At 46.1% G+C, this 15,239-nt stretch overlaps 1 protein-coding gene across 2 annotated transcripts in view; it reads right to left on the bottom strand.

Moving 5' to 3' along the window:
* The window catches only part of Kremen1 (kringle containing transmembrane protein 1), a 73,580-nt gene that overhangs the window by 36,176 nt on the left and 22,165 nt on the right, over window positions 1-15,239 (bottom strand). For both annotated transcript variants that reach the window (XM_085692074.2, XM_048449849.3), the window contains exon 3: window positions 13,010-13,101. In XM_085692074.2, coding sequence (XP_085548200.1) covers window positions 13,010-13,101 — 92 coding nt within the window. The remainder of the gene's footprint in view (window positions 1-13,009; window positions 13,102-15,239) is intronic.

Here is a 15,239-nt window from a genome sequence, read left to right as displayed (position 1 = left end):
GAATTCCCTCGTATTTCATTAAAGAAATACCTTTAGGGCTTCTCATGGGTATGAATGAATAAATAAATAAACAAAAGTCCTTTGAACACAAAAGGGGCCACCTCGATGGGGACCAACGGCAAGCAGCACAGAGCATGGAAGGCAGGACAGGAAGTAGGGGGAAGTAGATTTCAACATGCTGCCCAGAACTATGAATTGCCTATTTATTTACTTATTTTCTGCCTATGTGGAGGTACATGTGTGCCCGTGTGCCCGTGTGTGTGTGTGTGCCCGTGTGTGTGTGTGTGTAGCTCAGAGGATATGTGGGTTTTCTACTTCCATGTTGTGTGTTCCCAATGAGTGAACTCAGGTAGTCAGAGTTGGAAGCATTCCCTTTATCCACAAAGCCATCTTACCCACCCCAATTTTACCTTTACACAAGTACTTTGCACAACTATGCTTAGAACACCATGTGAAGTCTACAGTTGTTGTTTTTGTTTTGTTTTTTTTTCATTTTTTTTCAAAGTACCAGGGATTAAAACTCGGCCTCAAGTATTCTAGGCAAATGCTATAGCATGCCACTGAACTACAGTGACTTTAAAAGTTGACATTTTTTCATGGGAAATTAAATAACTTCAGCTGCAAAAATCAAAAATTGAATACAGCCAGGCAGTGGTGGCACATGCTTTTAATTCCAGCATTTGGGAGGCAGAAGCAGAAGGATCTCTGTGAGTTCAAGGACATTCTGGTCTATGGAGCAAGTGCTAGGACAGACTCCAAATCTATACAGAGAAACCCTGTCTCAAAAAACAAAAAACAAAACAACAACAAAAATTTGAATCCATACCAGACCTGAAACCATAAAACTGCATCATAAGAAAAAAACATGATGGTGACACCACCTTTAGTCCCAGCATCCTGTACGAAGAGCCAGGCGTATCTCTATGAGTTCGAGGACAGCCTAAATTATTTATTTCTTAGAACATAATGAGTTCTAGATAGACCATCCAGGCTACAGTGAGACTGTCCAAAAAAACAAACAAAGCCAAACCAACCCCCAAAGACCCAACAATGAGGTCCACTGCCACACCTGCTGAATGGTTAGTGCAGTAGGACCATCCAATCCCATGGTAAGTTGGATGAGGGTAGACAGAAACCAAAGCAGGTCACAAATAAACATTTTAGAATTAGCTGGCAGGAGCATACCAGGGGCAGTCCATCCTGAGGAGAACACACCAACACAACAGCGAGGGACAGTTTCATACCTTCTACTAGCTAGACCCTAAACTTGAGGTTGAGCGGAGAGGGCTCAGAGAAGGGTGCTCTTCCTAAAGCTACTGAAGGCATGGTGATATGCACCCAGCCAGTGAGGCTAAGGCCAGATGCTGTCCCTTCGTTCACGTGTGTCACACAGGAAGAGACACGATCTCATGGGATGGAGGAAGAGTGTTTAGTATTTGTTCCAGCCTCCTGCACTAGATGTGGGGAGATTTAATGCATTCTGGTTTTTTGGCAATCATCCCTAACTTCTACCAGTGCCTTTTCACAGATACACACAGATCCCAGTGGTGGGTGCCTACTATGCAAGCACAGCTTCCTGGAAAATCCTGGAGACCCTGTTCTAACTTAGGCTCTCCACTGCTCAGGAATTCCAGAGCCATCCCAGCCCCTGTCATCAAACAGCTTCATCTTGCTGAAAAGACAAAACTTGTCACAGAAAGCAAGACAAATGATATAAAAACGGGATTCTGACAGTGCCAAAATAGGCAGTCTGAAAGGGTGCACATGAATTCACAGAAAGCAAGACAAATGATATAAAAACAGGATTCTAACAGAGCCAAAATAGGCAGTCTGAAAGGGTGCACAAGAATAAAAGTGCTAAATAGTCATAATGCCAACACAGAGAGGTGCTGGAGACCTGCAGTGTTTACGCTGCCTCCATCATTGCTTTGGCTACTGTAAAATGTAAATGATGCAATGAGTTCTGTCTTTAACAGATGAACTCAGGGCTAAAAAGATGACTTAGGCAATAAGGACACTGAATGTTCTTCCAGAGGACCCAGGTTCAAATCCCAGCACCCACACGGCAGCTTGCAACTGTCTGTATTTCCAGTTCCAGGTAATTCAACACCCTCACACAGACATACATGCAGGCACATAAAAATTAAAAAAAAAATCCAGAGACAGTATGAATCAGTTGTTTGTAGAGAGACATTTACAAAACAAAACAGAGATGAACTCAGCACACAGCAGTGATGCTTGAAGTGGGGAAGACCCCAAGACAAGGCTGACAGAGATTTCTGTCAGACAGACAATAACAGCTGGGCAGAGAACACCCACAGTGCCAGTTCAGCATTTGGTGCAGCTGTGATGTGCAGCAGAGGTTTCTTGGACATTGCGGCGGCTTGCTCTGCTCCCAGGGCTTGGGATTGCCAAGGCCCAGAGAAGAAAACAACTCAGAGCTAGCAGCATGATTGCTAACCTGCTTCCTGTCATCATTGAGTCAATCTTTTCATTTCCACGATGTCAAAAAGGGAACCTTAATACTTCTCTATCCTATATGAATTTCTATTTTAATTCCCAAAGAACACACATACACAATTATCTCAAAAGTCCAGATTCATCCTGGGGCCCCAGTTTTCAAGGGAACAAGGCTGCTTACAAGGACCAAAGGAAAAGGAAAGATCTTGCTGTGGAGTTCTGTATTAGACCCAATTTGACACAGAAGGTGGCAATACCAACGAGCCTCCATTTTCTTACTGAAGAATGGGGAGAGGGATGAGCAGACATACTCAAGTCTGCGAGAGAACGTGGATGTGTGTGGTACAAGCTGGGCACTCAGTTATAGCTGAGAGACACAGAGGTGACTGCTGACATCAATGATACAGGTGTGCCAGCAGTGGCATGCGTCCTAGGTGGAGACAGACTTGGCCGCCACGGTCAAAGCACCCTTGTGCAGCTTTCAGGACTCTTATAAGACAGCTCAGCTGAAAGCTTTCAAATTCTGTTTGGGGGCAAAAATGAACATCAGCTAAGGGAGACCAATACAAACCAGAGTGCCACGTGGTTGAGAGGAACTTGAGCTGGTGTGATGAGCATTCTTGGTTGTCAATGATGTCATCTGGAAATAACTAAAACCCAAGCAGCTGGGCACACCTGTGAGGGATTTTTCTTGACTGGATTTGAGACCCGCTCTAAAATCTAGGCCATACCTTCTGGTGGCAGCCCACATAAACGGTCATGGAAGAAGGCAAGTTCCCTGACCCTGACCTAAGACATGCCTTCACTGGTGGTAGAACCTACTTGGCTGGAATTCCGACGGAGCAGCTCTCTAGTACTTCCCTAGGACTCCAGCATCAGACTTCGGGTTCTGAGGCATCCAGTCTCATAGACCGAACAACTTCCAGATCCTTGGCCTTTTTCTTGGTCCATAGTCTGTAAGCCATGCTAAAAAAAAAATCCCATATATGTATATCGCAAATGTATATCTATATTTCTATCAATTCTGCTCCTTTAGAGAACCTGATACAGCTGGTGAGGTTACTGACTGAGAAAGACCGTGGGATCCATGTGGCAGAAGTTCCCTTGCTGGCATGCTCTCAAGGCTGGCCTGTGTGAGTGACAATCAACAGAGACTCACACACCAAATCCTTGGGCGGGCTTAAGAAGTCATGGAGAATGGCAGGAAATATGGCTAGCATGAAAGGGGGCCTGCCACCAAGCCTGACAACCTAACTTGGATCCCCAGAATCCACATGGTGGAAAGAACCAACTCCCTCCCATTATCGTCCGATCTCCACAAGAGGGAACACACACACACACACACACACACACATAGAGTGGAGTAGAAAGGTGCTGTGGAGAACATCTCCCTGGAGATGCTCATCACTATCCTCCTAGTGAGGTTACTGGCAGACCACACCACTTTCCACACCAAGTGTCACCATCGTCTCAGATCCTATCTCCGCTCCTTCTTGCTTTAGAATACTGACCTGCTTGGCATTTATCGGGACAAAACTATCCTGGGATGTTTTCTCTCTATATGTAGCTGTGGTTGGCCTGGAACTAACTTGCTCTGTAGACCAGACTGGCCCTGAACTCACAGAAACATGCCTGCCTCTGCCTCCAGAGAGTTGGGATTATTGACATGTACCACCACCCTGCTTGTTCTTACTGTTCAGTTTTACAGTTTCAGACTGGTTCTCACTTATTTCTCTCATGTGTATGGTACTATGTCTGCACATCATGCATGGCTGGGGGTCTAAGGAGGCCAGAAGAGGGTGTCACGTCTCTTGGGATTAGAGTTAATGATGGTTGTGAACCACCATGTGGATGCGGGGAATCAAAGCTGGGTCCTCTGCAATAGTAGCCAGTGCTCTTAGCTGCTGGGTCATTTCTCCACTCTAACATCTAGAGCAGTGGTTCTCAACCTTCCTAACTCTGCGACCCTTTAATACAGTTCCTCGTGTTGTGGTGACCCCAACCATAAAGTTATTTTGTTGCTACTTCATAACTGTAATTTTGTTGCTATTATGAATCATAATGTAAATATCTATGTCTTCTGAAGGTCTTAGGTGACCCCTGTGATAGGGCCATTCTACCCCCCACTCCAGGGTTCTCCATCCGCAGGCTGAGAACCTGCTGCTCTAGAGCCTTACACTTGTCCTGCTGACAACCAGTGACCTGATTCCTCCAGTTCACATTTGTGACTTCTGTCAACCCTACTTCCACAGAGCATTGTGTATACGCTCATCTGTTCATGTGCCAGTCTTCTATCTTAAAGTACAGGCTTCCATAGGCTGCAGACCATACCTGGGTACAAGATCTTACGTCTAGTGAGAGCCTAGGAAATAGGGACTGGGAGTGCAACTCAGTTGTGAGCACTCTCCCATCATGTGTCAAGGCCCTGGGTTCTACCTCCAGCATCAAATACATAAAAGGGGAAGAAAGAAGTACCATTTGTCACAGCTAACAACTCTTAAAGTTCTTGTCATTTGATTACATTTATTTATCTATGTGTGCTGCATATGGGCTAGCATGCCACAGCAAGCATGCAGCCAGAGGACAAGCGGCAGGAGTTGGTTTTGCCTGAATGATGTAAATACTAAGGATCAAACTCAGGTCATCAGGCTTGGTTGCAAGCACTCTTATGCACTGAGCCATTCTGCTGGCTCCTAAAGTTCTTACGATTTTAAACTTTAATAATTAATTTTAATAACTACTTCAATAATGAATAGTTTTCACAACTTTAAGTAATAATTAAGAGTTGTAATAAGCTTAATTAAAGCCTTAATAACAAACTTTAACAACAAATTCAGGCACTGACAAGCTAATGCAAAGTGCTGCAGGAGTCGGGGACGCTGCCTCGTAGTAGGCTGCTGGCCAGCGTGTGAGAGAGCCCCTGCGCTGGTCTCATGCTACATGTTTCAATCCAGATATTCTGAGTGGTAAATATATACACTTTTACATATTTAAGATCTTAAAAGGTGTGAAAATTTATTTTAAAAAATATAGCTGGGTATAGTGGCACGTACCACCAGAATTAAGGAGGCAGAGGTAGGGAGATCTCTGTGAGTTCAAGACCAGCCAGGACTATATAGGGAGCTCTATGCCAGCAAGACCTACAGAGTAAGAATTTGTCTTTAATCCCAGCACTTGGAAGGCAGAGGCAGACAGATCTCTGTGAGTTTGAGGCCAGCCTGGTCTACAAGTGCTAGTTCCAGGACAGGGTCAATAGCTACAGCTGTCTCAAAAAACAAAAAATCAAACCAAAACAAAAGGTTCTTTCAAGCACTGGTTCAGTAGGCAACTGCAGCTGAGCCTGACAGCTAGAGTCTAATCCTAGGATCCATTGTGCAGTATAAAGGGGGAAATGGCCCTGGAAACTGTGCTCTGATCTACAGCCCCATCTATGCAGGAGGCTGACATGGTAACCTGATCCCGGGGATCAAGACCAGCCTGGGAGACATAAGCCACCATCCATTGCTTTAGTTACTAAAGTTAATAGAATCTTATTAATATCATAGGATTCACCCTTTCAAATTTCTCTAATTCAATCATGAATTTTCATAGATAGATTTATAGGTAAAAATTTTGGGTAGATTTAAATAAAAAATAGCTCTCAGAAACGAGAATGTAAATTTTTCATGCCAGGAACCTCAGAACCAAATCAGCCAGGTGCAGAAAACTCTATTTGACTTTTACTTTTTCTATTAAAGGCCAGGGAGACGGCCCCATGGTTAAGAGCACATACTGAGCATCCAGAGGACCTGAGTTCAGTTCCTGCCATGTATGTCAGGTGCCTCACACCTCCTAAGGCTCTACTCAGAGGAACTGGGTACCTGCACACATGTACGCTTATCCTCACACAGATAATTAAAATAAATAACTTCTTTAAAGGTTGCTTTAGTGCCTTTTATTTATTTCTGGAGGAGGGGAGCACGTGTGTGGGAGGAGAGGATGACGTGTGGGAGTCAGTTCTCTCCTCAGGGTCATTAACTTGGGTCTCCAGTGCACAGGGGCGTTCTCTTGATGAGCTGAGCCTCTCCTGAGCCCAGCATTTGCATTTAAGTTCATTCAGAAATTATATTATTTACTTAAAATCCTAAATTTGGAGTGTGATATATGCCTGTAATCCTAGAATTCAGAAGGCTGAGGACCAGGGTTATGAGTTCTAGTCCAGCCTGTGCTACAAGTTGAGATCCTCTCTCAAAAGACAAAGAAAAAAAATCCACAGGTAGAAGAGTAAATTAAAAGCCATGTTAGAGACTACACAGCGTGGCACAAAGGGACAGTTATGTGACATAAGAGAAAGATGCAAAGGTCGCCAGGCCCAGAGTTCCCCTCAGAGATTCCACAGCGTTGGGATCTGTTATTTCTCTTGGAAGCTGTAAGAACTTGGGGACAAAGATGGTGGCAAAAGCAGTTGGTGGGAGTGGGGGCAAATCCAATGACCTCTGAGTCCTTTAATAGAAAGCTGTGATCCAAGCGCTAGAGAGTTGAGGGAAGTTTAGCTCTTCCTTTGAACCTCATTCCTCCTCCCCCTCCTGCTGCTGCAGCCCTGCTCACACACACCAGGAGCAGAGACTCCGGCCTTCACGTAAGGGCTCACCACTCAGCTCTGTCCCCACACATCTACTCTTCTGCCTCCTGTGGTGCCTGTTATATTCAGATATGAACTTTCCAGAAACTTGATCATGTTACAGGCATTTTCCTGTATGATGAGTACCCCGTTGCAAGTCATGAACAAGCAAGTTTTACAGAGGCTGGCATTATTTATTAAAAAAAAATAAAAAATAAACCAGAAATAGTGGCTCAACATCCAGAAATAGGACAAATGCAGCCAAAAAGAGGCAAGCTGTATCTCTGTTAAACCCATGGGCTACTCCCAGGTCCCCAGCTACAAATGGCATATGGCCTTTCTTCAGCCATGCCAATTAAGCACATTAGAGACTTGACTGAGGCCAGGGCTTTGGCTTGACAAGATTTGATAGGACAGACCCAAATCCAGGTACCACCCACCCTCCACCTCCCACCCTGGACCACTACCTCTTCCTTTCTACCATTTGTAAGCCTCCATACCCTGATATCTGAGAAGGCCATCAAAGGGTCAGAAGGATGGAGACGGTATTTACTTTTCTGTTTTTAGAACTGTGGGGATGTAGCTAGGCATTGGTGGCACACACCTTTAATCTCAGTGCAGAGGCAGGTGGATTTCTCTGAGTTCAAGGTCAGCCTGGTCTACAAAGTGAGTTCCAGGACAGCCAGAGACACATAGAAAAGTCCTGTCTCAAAAAAACAAAAACAACAACAACAAACCCAAACAAGCAAACAAAAAGAACTGTGGGGATGTTAGAGATATGCTAGTTGGATTCTGCCACAATTTTCTTGAAACTAGTTTTGGTGACTACATGAATCAACTCCTGCTGGACTGAATTATACTTTATAAATATGGGTTGAACACTATCTTTCGAAATGAAAGTGCCCAGATCGAAATACCCTGTGATCTTCCTGAGAGAATGGCACAGTCCTTGAGGAAAAGGCCATCTTTGTGTAGAACAAGAGGACCAAGGGCTTTCCTCTCTGCCTCTTCTTTACCCAGTCACTGCCAAATGACATGTTTTATCATTTTAAGGCTTTGGCTAAGCAGAATGAGCAGAGTCCATTCTTCTGGTCTTTACCGTTTTCCCATTTGAGACCTGCATTAAAGCAGCCTATGCTGGAGGGCAGTGACAGTGGGAGCAGGGGACCCACAGGGCTGACTCTGCCTGCAGCCATCAGTATTCCAACTGTTCTAGGAAAGAGAGATCCCAGGCCTCAGGAAGACCTTCACCTCACAGTACAAACACAAGCTCACAGACCCAAGGACAAGGAAGCAGGGCAAGGAGCAGGCTTATAATAAGGGGAAAAAGTTAGCTCTAGGCAGAAGCAGAGGCAGGAGCTCTGAGTTCGAAGCCAGCCTGTCTACCTAGTGAGTTCCAGGACATCCAGGACTACATAGTGAAAACCCTGTTACAAAGCAAAACAAAACACACATCCCACACACGCAAGGTTTACTTTACGTTTAAGCCATGTGTGTCTGTGCCTGTGGGCATGTGCACTTTTGAGCGCAGGTGCCATGAAGTTCCAGCACTGGAACCCTTGAAGCCGGAATAGCTGCAGTTGTGAGCCTCTTGATGGGGGTACTGGGAATGGAACTCGAGTCCTCTCCAGGAGCACAAGTGCTCTCAAACTATTAGATTTTTTTTTAAATTTATTTATTACGTATACAGTGTTCTGGGCACCGGATCTCAGATCTCATTATAGATGGGTGTGAGCCATCATGTGGTTGCTGGGAACTGAACTCAGGACCTCCAGAACAGCAGTTGGTTCTCTTAACCTCTGAGCCATCTCTCCAGCCCTCAAACTATTATTTTTAATTTTTGTTTCAAGACAGGATTTTAGCACATAAACTGGCCTGGAATTCAATCTCTTCCTGTTGCAGTGTTCAGAATGCTAGGATTATAGGTCTGTGCCACCATGACAGCTTCATAGGAAAAACAGACAGATAAAACAGCAGCCCCAAACACCCCAGAACAAGATTAGGGGTCCTTCTGCCTTTACATCAGGACTGTAACCACTGAGTATAGAAAAGAGTGACTGAAACAGTGGGGAACAAGTCCACTAGCTACTCACCACCAGTCAGTCCTGGTTTGCCTTAAAGACCCTTCGTCCTTCCCTTCCAGACCCCACTTTCCTACTCCTGAAACCCACCACCGAGGTCTTAAGCCATCATCACCCGCCTCCTATCTCAAGGATTTTTAATTCCTATCGACTCACTCACCCTGCAACACTCCCATCCTTCCCCTGCATGCGTGTGTGCGTAAGCTTTCTGGCGCTTACTACTAGGTTCAAGACTTCCACCTCATAAATGAGGCAGTCATTCCAGTTCACCACTGGTTAACAACCCATACACTCTCCTGTCTAACGTCCCTCCTACCACCTCCTACTTTACTATTCTTGACCTAAAAGATGTCTTCTTTACTGTCCCTTTACACCCTGACTCATACTTTCTCTTTGCCTTCACCTGGGAGGACCCTGACTCCCGGGTCCTCCAATCAGCTTACATGGATTGTTCTCCCTCAGGGTTTTCGGGACAGCCCCCATTTCTTTGGCCAAGCTCTGGCTCGAGATCTCTCAAACTTTGACCCAGGTCCTAGCACGCTTCTCCAGTACATTGATGATCTCCTTCTCTGCAGTCCTTCATTGTCTCTGTTCCAACAGGCCACCTCTGGGCTCCTGAACTTCCTCAGATCCCTAGGATATCGAGTCTCACCAGCTAAGGCTCAGCTGTGCTCTCCCACGGTGGTATATGTGGGTGTTCAACTCAGCCCGGGATCTAAGACCCTCACCTCTAACAGGGTTCAGGCCCTGTGGTGTTTACAGCCCCGAACAACAGGGGCTCAGATTCTCTCATTTTGGGGCCTGCCAGGGTTCTTCTACCACTGGATCCCTGACTTTGCCATTACAGCCAAGCGTTGGTACCAGGCAGCCAGAGAGAACCCCACGGGCGCTCTCACCCACTCAGCCATCGGCCATTATCTGCCGCCACTTCTCTACTGCAAGATGCCCTTCTAACAGCCCCTGCTCTTGCAGACCCCATGAGACCTTATCATCTTTATGCAGATGAGAGGTCAGGAGTGGCCACGGGAGTTCTAACCCAACAGGCTAGGTCTTTGAATCGGGCTGTTGCCTTTTTATCCCAACAGCTGGACCTCACCATCTGTGGATGGCAACCATCTGGCAACAGCAGCTGAATGTATTCAAGAGGCTCTCAAGATCACCCTGTCCAGCAATCACGGTATATTCCACCCACCGACTCTCAGACCTTCTGAGTCATTCCCCCGCCTCCTTGGGCCTTCACGAGTCGAGGGTTTTCACTTACTATTTCTACAAAACCCCCAAATTACTTTGGTGTCCAGTCCTGCCCTAAACCCCACAACTCTCCTTCCTGTTCCCTCCCACTCTGGTACTTCCTCTCACTCTTGCCCAAAGGTTGTAGAGGCTTTAAACTCACCTCAGTCAGGTCTTCTAGACCAGCCACTTACAGATCCCCAACTCACCTATTTGTTGATGGAAGTTCCCATATAGACAAATCAGGAAACCGCCAGGCAGCGTATGCAGTGGTCACTTCCACTAACATAGTTGAAGCAACCTGACTGCCAATGGCAGTCTCCTCACAAAAGGCAGAATTAATTGCCTTGACTAGCGCACTCCAGATAGCCAAGGGCTAATGGGCTAATATCTATACTGACTCTAAATATGCCTTCTTAATAGCCCATACCCATTCTGCACTCTGGAAGGAAAGGGGCTTCCTTACTACCAAGGGTACTCCCATAGTTAACGGACCCCTTATAGACAACCTCTTGGAGGCCCTCCAGCTCCCTGCAGAAGTAGCCATTATTTACTGTTGGGGACACCAGTCCTCCAAGGACCCAGTGGCCTTAGGCAATGCCAAGGCTGAGTCAGTGGCCCGGGGGCTGGCCTCCAGCTCCTCTGATTCAACAGGACATATTTTGTTCTGGACTCCCTCCTATCATCCCTGTTACCAACCAAGCTCATAAAAAAGGGGGCCACAAAAACCAAGAATGAATGGTTCTACTTAAATAACTGTCTCATCCTTCCTCAAGACCAGGCACTGTTGATCATTTCAGACATCTCCAGACCTTACACATAGGCCCCAAAGCTTTGTTCCATTTCTTAGAGCCCCTCTTTGACCCCACCCATCTCTGAGATCGTATTTCACAGGTTGGCTCCTTCTGCCAGACGTGTACCCACGCCAGTCCACAGGGGGCTCTCCATATACGTCAGTCTCTGCATCAGCTTCGTGGACATCAACCGAGTGAAGACTGGCAGGTTGATTTCACCCATATGCCTACTCATAAAAAGCTCCGTTATCTCCTAACACTTGTGGGCACTTTTACAGGGTGGATAGAAGCATTTCCAGCCTCCAGGGAAATGGCAGATGTGGTGGCTCAGGTACTGCTGGACTATATCATTCCTCGGTTTGGTGTCCCATGGACCATACAGATGGACAATGGGCCAGCCTTTACTTCCAGGGTCGTGGAGCTTGTGTCAGAAGCTCTCAACATCTCCTGGAAATTCCACATCCCCTACTGCCCACAATCCTCGGGAAAGGCGGAGAGGGCCAATGGACTCATCAAACAACAGCTAAAAAAAGCTCTCCACTGAACTCTGACACTTGCATTCTCATCTCCCTCAAGGAGCAGATGTCTGACGTCTCCAGGATGGCAGTAAACCGGATGCCTCTCCAGCCCACCAACTCTTAGCTCTCCCTTCTCCCACGTCACCCATGTCCGCAGGAAGTAGCCAGATGTGAGCCGGCGTCCCTTTATCCAAAGCGAGTCTGAAATGTTTGGTCGGAAGCATCACCTCAGCTCCCTTGCACCCCTTTATACAAAGAGTCTGGAATATTTAGTTGGGGCTTCACCGCAGGCCCCTGACATTCATCTTTGGAACGCTGGGCAGAAAGCTCCATTTCAAGCTCCCTTCTCTGGGGGCTCCCTCAGTCCAGACTCCACCTCCGAGAAAGCCTGCCAAACGGTAACCCCTCCCCAGGGAGGGTCAAGACCACTCCCACAGGCTATTTAAACTGCCCACCAGAAAATGAACACATGGTCTCCCCTTTTCCCTCTCAGGTGGTCCTTTGGGTTTTCCTCCCCGCCACCTCCGTGTTTTCCTGGGGCTACCCGGGGGGTGCTGGCACCCATTAAAGCTGGGTATCTTTTAATTCAGTCTGATTTGGTCTGATTGGGATTATCTGCATCGGTGGAGAGGTTTGTTGACCAGAAAATACTTAACAGTGACAAAGGCTTATAATCCCTGAGTTAGAAAGGTAGAGACAAGAGGATCTCATGGCTCTGCCCAGAGAGCCTTGACTAACCCATCAGCCCCAGGTTCCAGTTAGAGATCCAGGCTCAGTAAACAAGTTGGGTGGCTCCTGAGGAACAATACCCAAGTTGACCTTCAGCTTCCACAATAAAGGACATATGTGTACATGTACATACACATATATGCACACCTATGAACACATGCTCATACATATATTCTGCATACCTATGAACACATGCACATATCCACACACACATAAATACACATATACATAAGCACAAAAGGTTGAAGAGACTGAGTTATGAATCATTAAAAACACAATAGATACTGTGAATTGAAGAGCTGTGGGTCCTATGTGACCAGTTACTATCATTTTTCAGAGAAATTGAGGCCAAATAATACCAAAAATGGGACTTTTCATTGAGCTTATCCACCTGGGACACACCCAGGAAATGGTATGCCAGGAACTGGGCATTCCTAGTGCTTGAGAACTCAACAAGAGAAGTGGAAGCCCGTAACCCATGATACCTCTCTTTGCACTCACTACTGAAAGCCAGCAACAGGAGTTAACCTGAGCAGTGCCTTCTGTTCTGAGTTTAATACTCAGGCCCCAAGCCATCAGAGGGTGTGTCAACCTTACTCTGGCAGGCAGGAATATCGCAGTACTTCCAGTAGACGCCGTCCTCATGCTCCGCCACATAGCACCAGGGGCTCACGTCTCCATCTGGATTTCTGTTGGGAATAAGGACACAGTGATGATACTGCTGTGTTTCAAGCCACCTGGCCCATTTAGCTTTACAGAATTGCTTCCTGTCGCTTCTAATAACTGCTGTGCATTTCAATGTCATTTCTCATTAGGAAGAAAAACATAAGTCGGCCACAGTGGCTCAGGACTGTAATCACAACACCCAAGAAGCTGAGATAAACAAAATAATAATGAAACCACAGACAATACAATTCTCTGAAGTTGGAAAAGGCATATTTAAGGAAAGGTTTAATCTCAGGTCTAAAGAATGTTTGTTCCTAGGTGTTAAGACTATTGGCAATTTTAGTTTGTTTTTTTTTCTTTTCTGATTTTAGTTTCTACCTTCTTCAATAATGAATATCCCAAGTGTACAGTTTCTAAACAACCAAATAAACTCACATAACACAATGTCAGCTGGCAAGCCTACTCAGCCGAGGCTTTCTACCTCACACATGACAGAAGTGGTCTCCTCCATCACCACACAGACCTCACAGAGGCTTCTCAGTCAGGACACTGACTTATAACATGACAATCGTGTTTTTAAAGACTTATTTCCATATTCCCAAGTGAGAGAAGCTTGGAGTAAATGACCTGCAAGGTCATTTTGGTGCAGAGATGTCATCGCAATAAAGGGTTATGCTTGTGAAGCAGTTCAACAAATGACGGGGCAGCGACAGCAAGACAAGCTCACCTCTCTTCATCCCTTCTCAAGCCTCCTTTATTTAGACTCAGAATACTGGAAACCAAACACTCCAGTTAGGCAGGAAATGGACATGAGGACCCCCCCTCCAACACTCCCACCCCAGCGAGCTCTGTGGCAGGCTTCTGGGCCTGAGCAGACAAGCCCATTGTGTGGCCTAGAGATAAGCTTCCCAGGCACAAAGGGTTCTTTTATTTTTTGTGCCCAAAGGCAGGTGTGAGAGGCGACTCTGCTCTTCCCTGGCCCTGCCTCCCCCTCTAATCCAGATACTTCAGGCCCAGCCAGGAGAAGCCTGTTCCCATCACTGGAAAGCGGGCAGACATCTCAGACGAGATGGATCTGAAAAGTCGCACAAGACAAACATGGTGTCAGATATCAGCTGAGAAATCAAAGTGGCAGAGCTTGTACAAAGCCCTTCTTTAAACAGTATTTCACCAGCATCTTCCTCCCTCTGTTCCGAGTTCAGCTTTGATGTAGTATTGGATAAAACCCCTAGACAACAAGTGTTTATTATCAACATCCAAGCCGTTCTGAAAAGCGTCGAACAGCTTAATAAAGAGCAGGCAGACCCATCCTTACTTCTCTGCAGCGTTATCAACATGATAGGTTCAGCCTCTCTCCTTTTGAAGTATAAACTGGTAATTCAGGTCTGGTACATTCCATCAAACCAGAGGGCTGTAGTCCAAGGAGTTAAGGGGACAGGTACTATGGGAAGGTGCTCACAGCCCTCAGGTACAGCCCTCAGTATGCTTACAGACGCACTCGGCAAGTCTGTGAGCAGACATGAGCACTCAGCTAGTAAACTGTTGTTTTTCTCTCATTGGAAATTTAAAATTTACATTAGAGTCAAATTTAAAATAGCTCTTCTGAGATTTGGGGATGCTTTGTAACAGGGTAAACCAATCTACCAGGAGATACTTCAGGGACAGCACAGTGGAAGAGCATTTCCCCAGCATTGCCAAGGAAAGCAAAAACACCTTGAGACAACAAGTGGCCATATGTTAGAGGAAGGGAATGGGGTATGTGTGTGCACGCATGGTCACCTGTCTGTGCACGCTCATGTGTGCATGTTCATGTGAATGCTTGGGCATCAGTGAACATTTGAAGACCAGAGGTAAACCTTGGGGCTCATTCTTTAGGGGCAGTTCATCTTTTTTTTTTTTTTTTTTAAATTTTGAGACAGGGTTTCTCTCACTGGCCTGAAACTTGCCTAGTGGCAAGCCAGAAGCCACAGGGACCTGCCTGTCTCTGCCTCCCACTGTTAAGATTATAAGAGAACAAACACACAGAACTTTTTGTTGTTGTTGTTGTTTGTTTGTTTGTTTTTCAAGACAGGGTTTCTCTGTGTAACAGCCCTGGCTGCCCTGGAACTTGCTTTGTAGAACAGGCTGGTCTTGATCTCACAGAGATCTACTCTGCCTCCTG

The sequence above is a fragment of the Myodes glareolus genome, chromosome 8, assembly GCF_982192425.1.
Source record: "Myodes glareolus chromosome 8, mMyoGla1.1, whole genome shotgun sequence".
Classification (NCBI taxonomy): Eukaryota; Metazoa; Chordata; class Mammalia; order Rodentia; family Cricetidae; genus Myodes; species Myodes glareolus.
This window is presented reverse-complemented; position numbering and strand designations above follow the sequence as displayed.